Genomic DNA, 16,605 nt, shown 5'->3' on the forward strand with positions numbered 1-16,605 from the left:
CTCCTGTGTCGGTGTATCCTTGTATGAATGAGGGTAGCTGACTAGCAGCGTGAACAGGTCCACTTGCGAGATACTGCAGTATGTCAGATGGAGGGGATCTACGTTGGGTTTCTCTGTATTTATTGGTCTTTTCAGTTTTTTCCTACACCTCTTTCTTAGTCAATGGATATACTTCAATTTGTGAGCCTTCTCTAGCTCCGACATGTTAGAATTTTTCTAGTTCTCCTTAAACAATTGATCAAGATGCTCCTTATTCATTTATAATTAAACCTCCCGTCACACTCTTCTGATCAGGTCCTGCAAATTCCCCATTGACCACACAATCATTTTGTATACTGTATACTACAAGTTATTTTCTTCCCACTCTAACTCTGCTAATAGGGTTAGGAAGGAAGAATATTTTGGGGTGAGAAAGGAAAAGGCTTCAGAAGGCACATTTTGAGAATAATAAGGTGAACCATTTCAGGACCCAGAAATATGGTCTGTAGGACTTGATTCAAATTAAAAAAGGAAGGTTTGTTATAATGGGCCTTGTGTATTCTGTAGACTGCTCTTCTCACTCATTGCTTTCCTAAAAGATACGCTGTGTACTGGGAAAAATATGCAGCAGAGAACGTGGGGCAGCAACCACTGGCACTCCCTTCATTTGCCTTAGAGGTACAGCTTCAGATAAAGTGACATTTAGTGGTTGAATGGACAGCACTCCTCTCGTGGCGAGGGACAATACCAACATACTCTTTCACCAAGGGATGGCTGCCGGTAACTTCATGCCAAGTTTCCATGCTCAGATAGATGTAGAAGTGTCGGGGATGAGAATGTTTTTTGAATAGCTACTGGGGACAGAACAAATGTTTGATTGGCTCAGAATTTGCTCTTATCCCTGCCGATTTGGAAAGTACTTTTAGTTTAGCATCACAGTTGGCTAAGACTTCTTATGCCAACTTTTTCAACCTTGTAGGAAATAGTGTTGCAACACCACTATAAGACCTTCCTTCTAATGATTAACTGATCCTGTCCTCTGAGCACTTCTGCAACAACAAATCCTCTTTGGAGCTAAAAGTCCCATATGCACACACATTTTGCCCCTTTGCATCTAGAATTAATTTGCCTTTTGTTCTTCGTTACCAGAGTTAAATATCTTTTTTTTTTTGTTTGCTCATCTATTGCATTGTACCTTTTCAAAATTATTTTAGTTCAATTTCATGTAACCGCATTCTCCTAAAGGAAAAAAGACAGCCAATCCATATCATTAGGTCACTGCTTTTAATAAAACGTTGATGAGTTTCACAACTCTGTAACATTTCCTCACTGAAGCCAAATCAGATGAAGCGTACAGCATCTGAATCGGTGACGCGCACAGCTCGGTAGTGAGGACAAGGTGCATTGTCAATCCTGCACGAGCCACCAGTGAAGTAAGGGGAAATAGTGCGAGGTTGGAGTGTAGTCCCGGTCTTTCAATACTAGAATCCGAGGCTCGTACAGACGATTGTTCGTCTTCAATCCACTGGTGAACATTACGTTGGAGTTCCAGTTACAGTTTGATTCCACCAATGTCTTTGTAGAAACACCCAAGCCGTTTTGAAAGGAGTCCTAACAGAAGTTCAAAACTACATGCTCATTTTGTTAAGGCTTGTACATTGTTTGCAAAATTCATTTCAAAGATAACATAGCACAGAAGACAGATCATACTAACGCAATGTGGCCCATAGAATAGCACTGCAACAAAGATACAATTTCCAAACCAACCATCGGAGCAGACCATTGACCGGGAAGGCCAATTTTTGGAGATCTGCTCTAGGAAAAAGGCACAATCCCAAGAACACATTAAGGGAAAACGAAATGGGACACCTACACAAGACCAAGCCAGGCACCCCCCCCCCCCCCCACATCCTCTTCCTGGGGTATGCGTGGAGTTAGGGCTGCCTGAAGCTCACAGCTGATTAGTTAATTTCCCCCTCTATGTTTGAACACTTAGGTAACTTATTTGGGATGGAAAAAAAGAAGAAAAAAACTTAAATGAAACGTGTGTGCAAAATGTTTTTCATAGCCTGGAGTTTAAAAAAAAAGTAAAACCAACAAACCCGAGCCATCCAATATAGCATTTTTACAAAAGAAAATGACTGAGCAAGCAATCTCAATCACAAGTTTATTTAGAAAGGGCTGATTTCTTGCTCACGGACACAACAAGTTGATATGACATGATCCAATAACTGTCACTTAGAAAAACAGCCTCCAAATCACACCAGTATCACAGCTTGCTTAACCCTCTTCCAGCCAGGGCTTCAAAGAGACACCCCTCTAACATTTCAAATGAAAACTGCGATAATATGGAGCAGATTTAGTGGCAATCAAGCCAGGCCAAGAAAGAGAAAAACTAAGTGCTGCACACAATGAAAGGGATCTTTAAGGACTAGTTTGTCTCAGCTTTCACTAAACACACACATATATAATCCCATTAAGAGGATGGCCCACGAAAACAATAACTGGGGACCTTTGCGACATTTCACCACTAGCACAAATCCGGAATGTGCCTGGACATAAACTTTTGGAGGCATGCAATCCTATCAAACAGGGACAGTTTTGGGCTTTTTATGTAAACAGGCATTTTTCAAATACCGGGAGACACCCACAAACTGCAACGCCTTTGGTGAAAGCTCACATCAGAGTAATTCACTTACCCCTCCTTCGGGAACATATAACAACTATTTAACAAAACTATAGAGAATCTCGCAGCTTGACTTAAAAAAATAGCTTGATTTAAGGCAATTTCTTAGAAGACGTATGAAAATATATACGAAAGCAGGCCAATAAATGTACTAGAGACAAAGTAGACTTTTCGCTTCCACGAAAATAGCACACTTTACACGCATAACACTGCATCCCCTATAGCTTTTACAATCTCATCTCAATGATTATCTGCATTTTCTAGCAAGTAATACTGCATGCGGTTACAGAAGATGAGTAACTTGTTACAAGAGTGAATAGTTCGCTGTTCCTTGCAGGTCTATAAAATACGACTCCAACAAAGCAAAAGAAGAAGGGAAAAAAGAAAAAAGGAAAAGCAGCCTTAAAACATCTCCCACCCTCATAAAAGATTAGTGGTAGCAAAGGCTGTCGAGATGCTATAAAGATACTCTACAGGCATATGTATGTCAGTTTCATCATTTTGTATGTTGCAGTTCATTTTTCATCATTTTTAAAATTAGAAAAAGGTGTGTAGCAGCGGGTCCGGCCCTGTGCTGGAGCGCGTCCACAACCGTGGTTACAAGGTACCAAAAGCAAACGTGGAAGCAGAATTCCAAGTGGCAGACACAGCGCGGGCACATAATGATGAGGGCATGGAAGGTTCTGGCGGCACCATCCAAACAGGTACAGATTCTGTTCATTGCAGGAAAATATACTTAAGTGCTAAATTTGTTAGAACAAAGGGTAAACAGCTGAATGTTAAGAGCGATGCATGGGGTAATTATTATTCAGGGGCAGGGTTTAAACATAACATAGGCACTACTATTGCTATAATATCCAAAGAGTATGCAAATGAACTGCAGAGTGACTTCCACACAGCGAGAAGCCAGCCTGACATGATTCATAAGGTGTATTTTGTGGGATTTAAAGGATGGGTCTGTGTGCTGGGAAGAATAGGAATGCAGCAGAGCCCAAGAGGCCGAGAAGGAACGCGGCCTTGTATGGAACAATGCAAAAGACCTATGTGTTGCCCGAAAAATAATAGCACACACTATACGAAAAAAACATGCTATCACAGTCTTGAGGTTTTTCGGCATTGTAAACAAGAAAAGAAGTGCTCGATTCCAAGCAATGCAAAAGCTGTCATTAACAGCACTTAACATTACATTCGGGATAGGCCCAAGGTTCCAGAGAGCAGTGATCACTGGGACCTTGACAAAGAAGAACGTCCAATGCGGTTAAGCTGCCATCTTTCAGGGCGTATTATTGCAATGCATTGTATGCTGCTAGATGCAGGTTGGCCTAAAGAAAAATGAGACGACTGCCCCTCGCCAATACTCTTGGGCCTGGGTGAAGGTTGGCCACACGTCTGGAGAACGTGAACCCTTCAGAGGAGAGTGATTGTTCCATTCCGATTCTCTTCCTCAGAGGCAGTTGCCAGCTGGGGAAGTCTCCAGATTTCCCAGTGGGCTAAGCAACCCCTGGTTACCCAAAATAAAAAAGATTAACATTCCAAAGCAGTCTTACCTGCCTTAGGCAAGCACCTTTTGACAGCCAATTTAGTTTTCTGCCTCTTTGAATGTATTGTCCAATCACTTCACAGCAGCATTAATGTAGTGGCAGTACTTGGAGCACTCCCCAGAAAGAAGAAACAAGACCAGCCTGGGGGCAGCATCAGTAGCGCCATGTGAAGACATGGTAAATTAGAACTTGACTGGGTGGGTATTGTAATGGGTAGATTGGATTTTTAAAGGGAGGATGGTGTAAATGTTCTTAAGTATTCATCACAGGGGATCCTGTGGCCACTTACAAGAGAATGCTCAAAAGCATGGCCACATGTTTATTGGGCGAGTGCTTGGTGTGTAGAAGGAGCAGCTGCCAGATCTGTCTAAACCCAAAGGATGCAAGCCCCTACCTCATATGTCATCTAAGCCTCTCATTCGTATGGTCACAGAAAACACAGACCAATTGTATCTACCTTTAACCGAAGAGACTACAGAGATATCATTAAGATAAGTCAAACAGATATGCTTCCCAGGTATACGCAGTGCGCTGGCAACTTTTTTCCATTTTGGCAGAGCTGAAATAAAGGAAGACCAACAGGCATTGGGTCACTCCTGCCAGAGATCCGGACCATTTGAACCCAGGAAACACAATGCAAACAGGTCACATTTGATGCCTTGTAGAGCAACACCAGGAACATCACCAAAATGTAAAGGAAAAAACAAGGATGAATGGTCACCCTTTTATCACTACAAAGTAAGACATGAAAACCTTGAAATTCCAAATCACTTTAAGTTATACATTGCTCTAATCCTCCATACCAATGAATCCTCAATTCTTCCATCAGATAAGGGTATAACGATAACACGATTGTAACTGGTATTTGTCTGTTCTCAAAGGCCACGAATAGCAAATGGTGAACAACAGAAAGAGGCCTTGCAAACAAAGAAATGTCCAGAGACCGTGCAATTTTTTGGGAAGAGTGTTCATTACGAATCAGACACTTCACATCTATGCTAAATTCTGTGTCGGACTGTCACTGGGAATTTGGACTCACCCAGTGCGAGATATGTATATTAAAAGGTAGGCTGGCCTTTGAGTCTATACTTCTAATCACTCACACATGTTAGCTCTAATAACATAAATGTAGGTGTATGCCGCAGAAGCTTCGACTCCGACTTCCCAACTCTCAGTGGTGACCGATTGGTCTGACCATTCTCACAAATACCTGCTGAGGGCAACTTAACCATTTCTTCAAAGGTGTGCTAGCTAATTAAATGCACGGTGAGAATTGAGGGTCAATCTCTTGAGAGAAGACACGTGGAGTAGGTTAGGGGGACGTATAACATGGAGGAAACACTGGTTAGAGGTCATTGGGATGTGATGGGAACAGATCAGAAAAGTGCCAGGTCCTTTTTTCCTCTCGGGAGCCTTAGACAGATGCACCGTTTTGATGTGGCCTTTTGTAAGAAAGCCTCAGATCCACATGCACCAAATCAAAGTCGCAAACAGCTTGCTGACCTTTGCTAATTGGGTAACAGCAGTTGAATGCAGTGACCCAGATCACAGTCTCTTTCAAGTCATTCCCTTCCAATGCTTAGGCTCCTAGAAAGTTTTAAATAGAACATGAAACACACAAAGGGAGCTACGACATGTTAAGCAAAATTGCTGACTTTCAAGAACACATTTTCTTCATATTCCAACCGGATTTCCTCAACAGCCCTGCAGAGTCATTTTTCCCTAAACAAGTTACGCCTCTGAACCATTCAATACATTGTCTGTACAGAAATTCTGATTGATTACTAAGCAACAACAAAACATGTTGCGTACTGAACTGCATTTGGTATTGGCAATTGTCTGAATGCATCGAACAATGCTACCATGTATCTAACCAATCAGTACAATATTAAATGCTGTCCGAAAATTAAGTTGCTGGGCCTACTAGGTCACAAATTGTTTAGCATTCCATAAAAAGCCATTGAAAGGGCTATAAACCTGCGATCATTGAATAAGGATTTCTGTTCAGGAAAAAGATTTTCAAGAAATTTAGGATGCAACCAGTAACAAAAGTGTAGGTTTTACATACCTATAATGCATTTTAAAGATTAACTCACACATTAAGATACAAAAAAATTCAACGAAAAAGATGAATGACAGACAAAAGGAAAAGGACACGTCAAGTGCCAGAAACACCAAATTCCCAAATGGAATTTTTAACTTTTCTGACATTGACTGAAGTACCACAGCAAATGTACAGATCATGAAAGTGATATTGCCATAGTGTGAATATTCTGCCTCGGGGGTGAACTGTCCAACTGAATAGGACAGACAGCACAGCTCTCCCTTCCCAGCTTTTGCATGTAGTATTTTAAGGGTTCGCCCTGCCAGATTTGGAAGGGAAAGGAGCAGAAGCAAATGGATCACTTCCCGACAACTCCATAGTCCTGGAAGACAGAGACGGGATTGAAACCGATCCAGCAATAGCTGGCTTGCTGGGGTGAGAGACAACTTTGCAGGCTGCTATAGGTTGGGCCGCAAAGCCAGGCCCATCCTCCAGGCTGTAGTGGCGAGAATATCTAGACAAAGACTGCGGGCGGAAAGGCTTGGTGACCACAGAGCCCAACAGGATTTCCGTAGGAAGTTCAGGTCCCAGGATCCTATGATTCTGGATGATGCCAGATTCCTTCTGTTCACCTTTAAGGGAAAGGCCATCTTGGTTCTCAGCCATCTGAATGGAATGTAATGGGTGGCTCACCGGTTGGGTGAAGCCTGCTGTAGAATACTGCACTGATGGGCTCACAGTTGGGGCTCCAAACCCTCGCTCCACATTGCGAAATACACTGCTAATTATGGGCTGTGTCTCCAGTCCTTGACTTATAAAGCTGGCATGTTCACGCCCTTCTTGAGGGACTCCTTGAGATGTGGGACTGGGGACTGATGCTTTTTCAAAAGATAGCTTCCTGGTGAAAGGTGCTTGCAGAAACACATCTGCCTCTGCTGATCGCCCTGTAGCGAAGTTGCTCTTGCCAAAAAATGGAGCTTTAGTGAATATGTCAGAGTCATCTTCCACCACCCTGGAACCTCTAAAAGGAGCAGTTGAGAAGACATCTGGCTCTTTGAACAAATTCCCTCCCACATGTTGGAAGGCTGAAAATGGAGGTATGCTCAGCGAGGCTTCATTAGTGGGCCCTTGCTGAGGAGGTTGAGCAGTCTGGCCAAGATCCTTGAGGAACGCAGGCTGCAACCTAGTGGGCTCCTCCTCTTCCTCCTCAGAGTCCATGAGTAGCGGCCTAGATCCAATGCAGTCCAAGTTATCAGGATCCCGCTCGACACCATCTCCATCACTACTGTGGAATGAGCTAGACCTTGAAGGACTCCCTCTACCAGCGAAGTCCTCGGTCATCTCAACCGCCTCAGGGATATATTCTCGGAATGGAAGTCCATCGAGAGTAGCAGATCTTTGCCGTCCCATCACATGATACAGTTTGGGTTCCCTTTGGTGACCTGAAAGCATAAAAATAGACACCATTACCTGTATTGTTAAAGTACTTCTCAACAGTAAAACCTTGATTGTACTGCATCACACACAAAGATACATAGTGCTCGTCTGACTGTTGCATACTGTTGGACACTCTCTCATTGGACTTAAGAATTCTAGCCAAAAACTGTACTCAAAAGATAGGTGGAGGTTTACTCAAGAGCTCTTTCATAGATAGAGGATCAGACCTCTCAACAGAACACCTCATGGTGAAATTTATCAAGAACTTTGAATGCACCACACACCACCAGTAATCTTTCAAAGAGCGCACGCAAGAGCTTTCCAACAACCTGGCTTTGTTCTTTAAGGCTAAGGTGAATAAAAACAGATTTAATCACCAAATTCAAGTTCCCTCCTCCTTGTAAATGAAAAATGACCTAATCCTTTTCAGTATTTTATGGCTATCCGATGTAAAACTCAGAGTAATCCACAATATAAAAACATCAAAAAGCACAAGCATTCCTGTGCTCTTCTCTCGCAAAATCCCTGATCTGTTACATGGTTGACCCAACGACAGACCTGAGCAACGGGTCCCTCTTTTCCATCAGTTAATAAATCAGCACAGACTACAAACTCTGCTAAGGAAATCCAATGCAGATTGATACCCCAGCCAACTATTGACTAAAAGCTAACCGCCCCTTTCGATGCAAAGGTCAAATGGTTTCTCAAACTATAACCCTTTAGTGAAATGAACCAAGCGTTCAATGACAAGCAACCGTGCTTCTACACACGAAGAAGCAGGGAATCTACCCTTCTGCACAGCAGAGAAGGAATAGGAAACCCAGCCGACAACCGTAATCCCCTTTGAACTCTCAGCAAAATGACACCGACAACCACACTAGTCTGCTCTCTTGCTGGAAACCCTGTAAGGACACACTTTAAAATGGTTCACATTCCTCTTGACAGACCGCACTGTGCAGGTGAAGATGTGCATGTTTTTCTCTAAAATCACAATTTAGAAATGTAGAAACGTGGGGTTCTCCAGGCATCATCCTTGTGGCATTGGCCATTTAATGTTTTCATAAAATCAATGGCTGCACTCATCAATCACTTCAATTTGCGCTGATGACCCTTATTATAGAATCCACTTTTGACGACAAGCCCGCCCGCTCCTCCTGAATATCAATATGCCTGGCAAGATATTGATTTTCGCCACAATGCAGTACAAATAGAAATTCTCCCCTAAAGTCCAGCCCAAGCTTCTGACATTGACACAGTTTTCGCCCACCTCCATTACCTGGGACTGAATCCTGGAATCTGGTCATCATTGACATCCAACACCTATCCAGCTCTCCTTCATAAATCAAATGGCATGTTCCAGCAGCTGTGACTCTCACACCATGGGAAGACCATAGAAATAGCCTAACAGCTTTCAGCATAACATATTAATATAGGGACCAGTGCCATCAAAACGGGATCACTGCACCGGCATGTTGGCCACCCCAAGAATGAGATTACCAAAAATAACTGCATGCTTGGTCCTGGGCTCTAATAAGCAAGACCATATTTCTGGAGCTCTACAGAAAATCTCTCCTGGGTGCCCATCCAACACCACATTAAAATCAAGGTTCTTTATAGCACCAGAAAATGGAACATGGGCCACTTCCTACCACCCGAAAAAGCTAGTAAGTAACAAATTGGTCACCATGGCCCTGAATTATGGCACGCTCTTCCATCAGAATAAAGACTGGACCCAAGCCACCTATTCAGGAAAGGCCTACATTTTTTTTTTATTTCAGACACCCTCCCCCCTAAGCACTGGATGACTTTTTCGTAAGCATGTTTACTTTTCAAGAAGACCATCAAAATGAATATTGCACACCTTCAGTGTTCCGATGCGTCACCCATGATGGTACTTTAATGTGACTGATCTTACCAAACCTGCGCATTTGGGTGCCACTGACTCCTTCCCGTTTTCCCCTGTTCCCTACTCATCCCTTCCGCGTGTAAACCGTTGCACTCTGAAGCATCCTATTTGCATGCATCGCTTTACAAAACACCAAACAAGACAAATGCAAATATTCATCAGTGGACGGCAAGGCATGGTGGGGAACCCTCCCACCATAACAGAAGAAAAGCTAGGTCGACCATGGGCGACATTTAAACACATAGCACCCATTAATAGATGATGAAGTTTGGAAGTGCAGTAAGACGGGCAGGATATATATGGGCTTGCTGGTCTTCATCCCCATTGATGTTTACTGGGCTGTTTCACAACAGATAATGCATTCATGCAAACTTTCCAGCCAATATGCTCTTCAGTGTGTGCAATTTTGTTTCAGAATAGCTAAAAAAAAAGGACAGGCTGCAGACTCCTGCAGCACCTGCTTGCATTTTCCAGTAGATGTCTTGTCTCCTTGCAAATAGATGTTGGTTGTTCTAACATGAAATAAGGCTTATAAATGGTTATTACTTTCTACTGGACCTTCTTGATCCAGTTAAGAAGGTAACGCATACTATTTTATGTATGCAGGATATCAGATTTGGGATAGCCCTTTTCTGGATATAATATGTCAGATGACCTGTCACAGCTAGCGTCGTTGGGCAGATGCCTTCCAAAACACCTGTGTATGAGCGCGATATAAATAAAATATATCATATTAATGGGAAAACCACTTTAAAAGAGATATTACAAGTAGGAGAGTTGGGGTGATGCTTTGCTATATTTAGCAGCATATCATTTCTAAACATCGACTTACTATAGACAATGGCATGGTATTCTATGCACCAATAGGGATAGTCATCTGAAAGTAAAACAAAGGAATTCCACAGACGAGAACCTAGTCATTTATAAAATATTACACTCATGTGCACATTTCCAATGTGCATCACTAGTAGCACTAGGAAAGAGTTGCGTGCCCCCCAAATTTAGGGTAATGCAACATCCATTTCATACAATTGTACAGCCGAAGCACATCACACTGCTGAGCACATCTCCAGGGCCACTGCAGAAACAGGATGGTGTTTCTACATTGGGCCCTTAATAAGCCTGCAGTGCTACTCACCCCCCCCCCCGATCTTTGGGCCCCCCCTCAAACTCCCACCAGCCTTCTGGGCCCTTACCCCCTTCTCAGCCGCCTGGTTCCCTCAATTCCCCAGGTCCAGGCGCCAACATTCCCTAGACTTCTAGTCCTTGCCTCCCATCTCCTGCTCTCCCCATGCACCACATGTTCTAGTCTCCTTCGCCTTCCATTCACCTCTCCAGCCAGCTCAGAATAAGCTCTTCCTACTACCTCCCACAGCCTTCTGACACAGGCCATGCCTCTTGTACAGCTCTGGCCAGGCCTTCCAGAACTCCCTCTGGCCACTCAGGTGCGTTTCCATTACCAACTAAGATGGGGATAGGCTTACATGCTGTGCCACTGGGCATGGCTCGCCCCTCCCCATGGCTGATCCTCTCTCAGGCTGCCACACTGTGGTCCTGCCCTTTAGTGGGGTTCCCTTCATGTAATCTGTCTCAGCTGTCGATTGTGCAGCCTCTGGGAGGCGACTGATGGACTGTTCCCATTATGTCGCCTGGTTCAGGTGGACTTTCAAGTAGTAGGAACACCACCAAATCCACCTAACCTTACCCACCTTCCAGTAACCTTACCCACCTTCCAGTCTTGCAGAGATTTTAGAAAAAATAAAACATTAATTGTAATTGAACGTAATTATTGATCTTATATCTCTGATGTTAAGAATAACACAAGACATTATCCGATGAAAGGATTGACTCTGAGATGTATGAGATCCTGGACCATGCGGTTGATAGCGCAGTGCCGGCGATGGCGCACTCCAAGAGAAATGTTTTTTTTAAAAGGCACCATTTCGACTTGGGGAGGGGTCGGGCGCATAGTCAGCGCATGGGTGCGGGAATTTCTGCCCCCGTACTGAACATATTTGTGTTCTGTGAATCCAGTGTACTTTCAGCTAATTTTCTTGGATAAAAATGGATTTTAAATGCACCACTAATTATTTTCCAGCTTTTCTCGTAGGAAGAATCTCTCCATTCCCTTCTACGTTGAGCTGGGCTCCCTCGCTGCTCTTTCTTCATCAGTGACTGCTTTGCATAAATGACAAAGCGTCATGAATATCCTCTCTGAAAACGTGCCATACCTAATCCCGAAGGTGGGACCTTCTGATGATTAACTGCGTAAATTGCCCTTTAAGCCCCAAGATTCTGCTCGACTCCAGCCTGTGAACTCCGAAAGTGCGCCTCAGCAGCCGGGGTGTTGCAAGGTGTGGAAAAGTTCCGGGGCTACGCTAATGTCAGGACTAGCTAGCCTTTTCGCTTTAGCCCCCGGGCTTCTATCTGGGGCTACAACCAAAAGACCTGAGGCTAGATCCCCCACCACCCCCAGAACTCCCTACCGACGCCTCTGCTCAGCAACACCCAAGTGAGCAGTCATTCCCAGTCACCATATGGGCCCTCAGCCCAGTAGCACTGAGGCGAGCCCTGCTCTCCTTCCACACGTCCCTGCATGAGCCCTCATTCCAGAAAACCTTTTTGAGCCCCGATCCTAGCAATCGTCATTTTAGCCCTTAGCCCCAGGAAGCCCTAATGTGAGCCCCTATGATATCTGTACTATATCAAAATACAAAACATACAAAAACATAATAAACCGTTTTCATCTTTTTTTATGACAGATGCTTTGCGCACGTGCCCGACCTTGGTGCAGCAAATGTTTGAATTTTAGGAGGTGACAAGGCACGGCCGGCTCTGCCAGATTACCACTTCTCCATTCCCATGTCTACAGTTACAATGGGACAAGTTCTAGCTCCCAGCACATGGTATGGTGGGGATAGGCAGGTAATCCTCCACAAACCGCCCCTGTACCCAGCATCACGTGTTTTATGGCGGCACTCTGCACCCCCCGCAACCTCTGGGCGACCCTACCATCCACCGGCAAGGTCAGACAAAGGACTTCATCACAGCTCTAAACTGGGAAATTTACATTCCAAGATGTTCTCCTGCACCAACCGTTCCAGTCCTACTCGTGGCATCAAACTAATTTATTCAGACAAATAGTTCCTCCTCATCTGGGCTGGATAGCTTCCGGCTACATCAACTTCACCTACACTACTCATTAGCAAACTCGCTCCGCACTGGGAGTCCATGCATGTATGGATCCTGAAGGGTGTGGTTCACCCTCGCTTACCTGTTCACAGTTTCCCTTTGCGCTCCCCGCATTTACCTTCACAAAGCCAGCTCTAAGTTCCGTCACTTCCGACATTTAGCTTGCCCGCCCCAGATCATTTCTCCAGAGATTGGCGGGAGCTGCCTTATAATGTTACCTGGCATTCTTGAGCACCTCTCAAGGGTTCCATGAGTTAACATCCCCGCAAAAATAACGGCATACAAAAATATTGCCATATTTTTCCAGCGATATTAAGCCATGGAACCTGCGGGGGACACCCCTGCAATCCCGAGTCCCACTAACCCCATAAATTATCCACACTATTAATATTGCCTATGTCCTTACCCCACGACCATATATATGGAAATATTATTGGTGGGGATAATATTACCAGATACCCTCTCAAGTCCATCAGTCAATCATGCTTCAAATAATACTAGTTCCACTCTTAACTACTAGAAACTGCCATCACTGGAAAATGTTTTATTTTCCCCCCCTTTTTGATCAGCATTCTGTTTCAATTACTGCCAATAACTACGTATGCGCCTCTCTTACTACGATCACATACCTTGTCCCGTCAAACTTGATTCTTCAAAACTGTTTTCACCCTACTCTTGCTTCGATCATCCCCTCACGTTTTCCCTCTTTCTCTCCATCACAAAACACACTTTCCAGACAAGCCCCAATGCTGGAAGACAGCTACTGTACTTTCTGGCGGCGCAGTACATAAGCCTATGAACATAACATAACCATTTACCAGATCTGTGCCGTCACTTTGAACCCTAGCCGTGACCTCAGCATTAACCCACTGCAGCTCTGTGAGGTGACATGTGCGAATTCATTAGGTGTTCTGAAAGCTTGTATGACATTTTCTAAATAATTGAACACACCTTTTGTCTTTTCAGGCTATCCTCGGTCGCCTAGGCATGGACTCGAGAGGAATGGAGGTAAATGAAGGGGAAAGAAGAGCAGAGGAGGGATAGAGAGCAGCAGAGATGAAGAAAGAAGCAGATCATGGCGAGAAAGTCGAGAGAAACAGAGCAAGAGGGACAGAGTAGAGGTAGAAAATGGAGCTGCAGAGGATGCAGTGGAAAGGCAGGTGGTGGAGGAGCGGAGGTATGGAAGAGTAGAGAGCGGGGGAGAGGACATAGCCAGAAGAATGAGGAAGGCAAGAAGAAAGAAGAGTAAAAGCAGGAGAGAAATAGAGAAGTGGAAGTGGGGGAGTTAAGCGGATCTATGGAGGAGGTAAAGAGAAAAAAGCAACGGGAAAGAAGCAAACAGAAGGTGGTAGGGGAAGGCCGATAAGTAAAAAGAAGGAAGAAAGAAGTGCGTGGGAGGGTGGTGAGAAGGCAAGAAAAAGGAGCCGGGCAGGGAGGGAGAAGAAAATCAAGAAGAAATGAGAATACAAGGAAACGAAGTAGAAGGCAGGGAAGAGAGGAGACAGGAGGGGAGTAGAAGAACAGATGCAAGGAGGAGTCCCAAAACCCTAGTGAGACTCTCCAAATGGCTCGGAGTACGCATCCCAGCCAAAAGGGGGCAAGGCTTAAGCCTGATAATCCCCTGGAGTTCATCACATTTTGAAAGCGCCTGATGCCAGACGCCCGTAGAGCTGTAATGAATCACCGGGTGTGGCGGTGCCAGGTAATTGAGTAGAAACATTAAGGGCGGTCTATGAATGTTTGCTGGGGTTTTTTGCCAAAAAGAAAGTTTGCCGAATTTATTTTGGCTGATTTTACTGATTTCTTTTATGCTACAAACAGCAGGGGTGGTTTAGGGGAGGTGACCCTTTGCCTCTCCCCTCCCCAATTCCACCTACTTCATTACTATATACCTTACTCCAACTAACCATCAACCGGTTTGTGGTGTAAAAAAAAAAGCAGCAAGAATACATTTGTTAAAGTTGCCATTTGGCAAAAAGGGGCGAGTAAAAAATTAAGGTGACATCTTGCCAACATTATTATAAGCTAAGAATGAAAGAAGTTAAGAAAGACGTTCTTGGCACTAGATTTTTAGTGACTGTCTTCTGTCAAGAGCGTGGACCGTTTGGGGACCAGGGAAAGAACAGAGGCCCATGATCCCAAGAGAAATTAAGTTGGACCTACTTCACAGCCGCACCCATTGTGCATAATGATGTAAAAATGAACCCATTACAGGTAGCCTGAATTTTTCTCTGAAACTCCAGCAATCACATCTCTGAAATTGTCTATATTACTAACTGCTATGCAAGAGAATTAACTATCTTTCATGCCGAGTGCTCTTAATAGGTCTTCTATAGTCTAATGACTTCACTGATAGCTATTTTACTGTTACATCAAACAGTTACAAGAGAAAACATGCCCCGAGACTGCGATTGTCCCAAATGCTGCTTGCAACAGATCATTCTTTGAGGGAAAAGAATTCTGTAAGCGTAATTGTGTATCTGAAGAAACCAGCATGCATTTTCTTTTCTTCTGCAATTGGTATATTGTACATATCAAATGTAAAACAATTTCTTGAAGAAAAAAAAATGTGATCACTGTTGTGAGGTTTTTATATATCGAAATCAAGCACATGATTAAATTGCAAGTTTGTGTATTGAATGCTGGCTGCTATTTGTATTCAACAAAGACAAGTTATGAATCTTGATAACCAGAATGAATGGCCATTTTAGGCAGGAACTATGGAAGCTCTTTGTACTGTCCATTTGTATTGATGCATTTTAACCTTTAAGATTCTTCAGTTTTTTGTGCATGTGTCCATCTGTTGCTGTTTTATGAATTGTGAGGGATCAAGAGCAAGACTTAGACACAATGGCATTTTTATCAAAGACTTATTATCAAAAGAAAAAGAGGTTGGGAACATCCTACCGATCCCTTAGTCTACGACGGGGTTTCCTGCCTCAACAAACCGAAGAAACATCTCAGGATGTCTAAAGCAAAAAGAGTTCTCTGTCCTGTGTCCAAAATCCTAAACTGACCCTCACACACTAAACTCAGTATAACGTGAAATGGGGAATGTCTCTTGGCTGAACACCTGCAGCTTCCTTTCAAAGTTCCAATTATAAAATCTCTAAGGTTTAGAAAATAAACTAAATGAATAAAGTTCCACTAAAGAAGGCCATTCCCTTCCCCTACAGTCTGTCTATTCAAAGTGTCATGTTTCATTTATTCCACAATCCCAAAGGGGATGGCTCTTCCTTTGAGTTGTCTTCTATTCCACAACAGTTCTTTCTCTGGACCCCTGATGCCCTGGACCCCCCCACCCCCCTCGATGCCCTTAACCCCTGATGCCCTATTCAGAAAGGGGTATGGGTTCTTCCCTTTTGGTGCACAATTAAAAAGGGGAGTTTCTGCCTCCGTTTTCTCAGCACGTCCTGGGGGTCTCTGACCCATTTCTCCAATCCCTTGTTTACTCTCCTGCCAGGGTTTTAGTTCGCTACTTGGGTGCGGGATCCAGACTCATTGTATGCCTGGCTTACTCTCCTGCCAGGGCTTTTTGAGTCCTCTCAATATTTCAAGTGCAAATCCCAGGTTCACACTCTGTTAGCATTGAATTGCTTCTGTATTCAGGTAATTATATATCTTTCATATGTCGGCCCACGGACCCTTCTACAACTGTGTTAAATTTCCTATTTTCCTTGTGTGGGTTTTGCTCTTTACGAACAGCACTCTGCATCCACCCTAAAGCTCCCTGGTATCCCAATCTCCTTCTCTGGGCTCACTGGTCTTCTCTGCCAGCTTCAGTGTCCCTCGCATCTCACCGTTTCCTCTGCTGTCTGTT

At 43.9% G+C, this 16,605-nt stretch overlaps 1 protein-coding gene across 7 annotated transcripts in view; it reads right to left on the reverse strand.

The window, feature by feature from the left end:
- Positions 1–1,249: 1,249 nt before the first annotated feature.
- The window catches only part of AAK1 (AP2 associated kinase 1), a 498,991-nt gene continuing 483,635 nt past the window's right edge, over positions 1,250–16,605 (reverse strand). For all 7 annotated transcript variants that reach the window (XM_069618901.1, XM_069618899.1, XM_069618897.1 and 4 more), the window contains one exon: positions 1,250–7,692. In XM_069618901.1, coding sequence (XP_069475002.1) covers positions 6,557–7,692 — 1,136 coding nt within the window. In that variant the 3' untranslated portion in view covers positions 1,250–6,556. The remainder of the gene's footprint in view (positions 7,693–16,605) is intronic.

This window comes from Ambystoma mexicanum, chromosome 10, assembly GCF_040938575.1.
Source record: "Ambystoma mexicanum isolate Mex_15411 chromosome 10, UKY_AmexF1_1, whole genome shotgun sequence".
NCBI lineage: Eukaryota > Metazoa > Chordata > Amphibia > Caudata > Ambystomatidae > Ambystoma > Ambystoma mexicanum.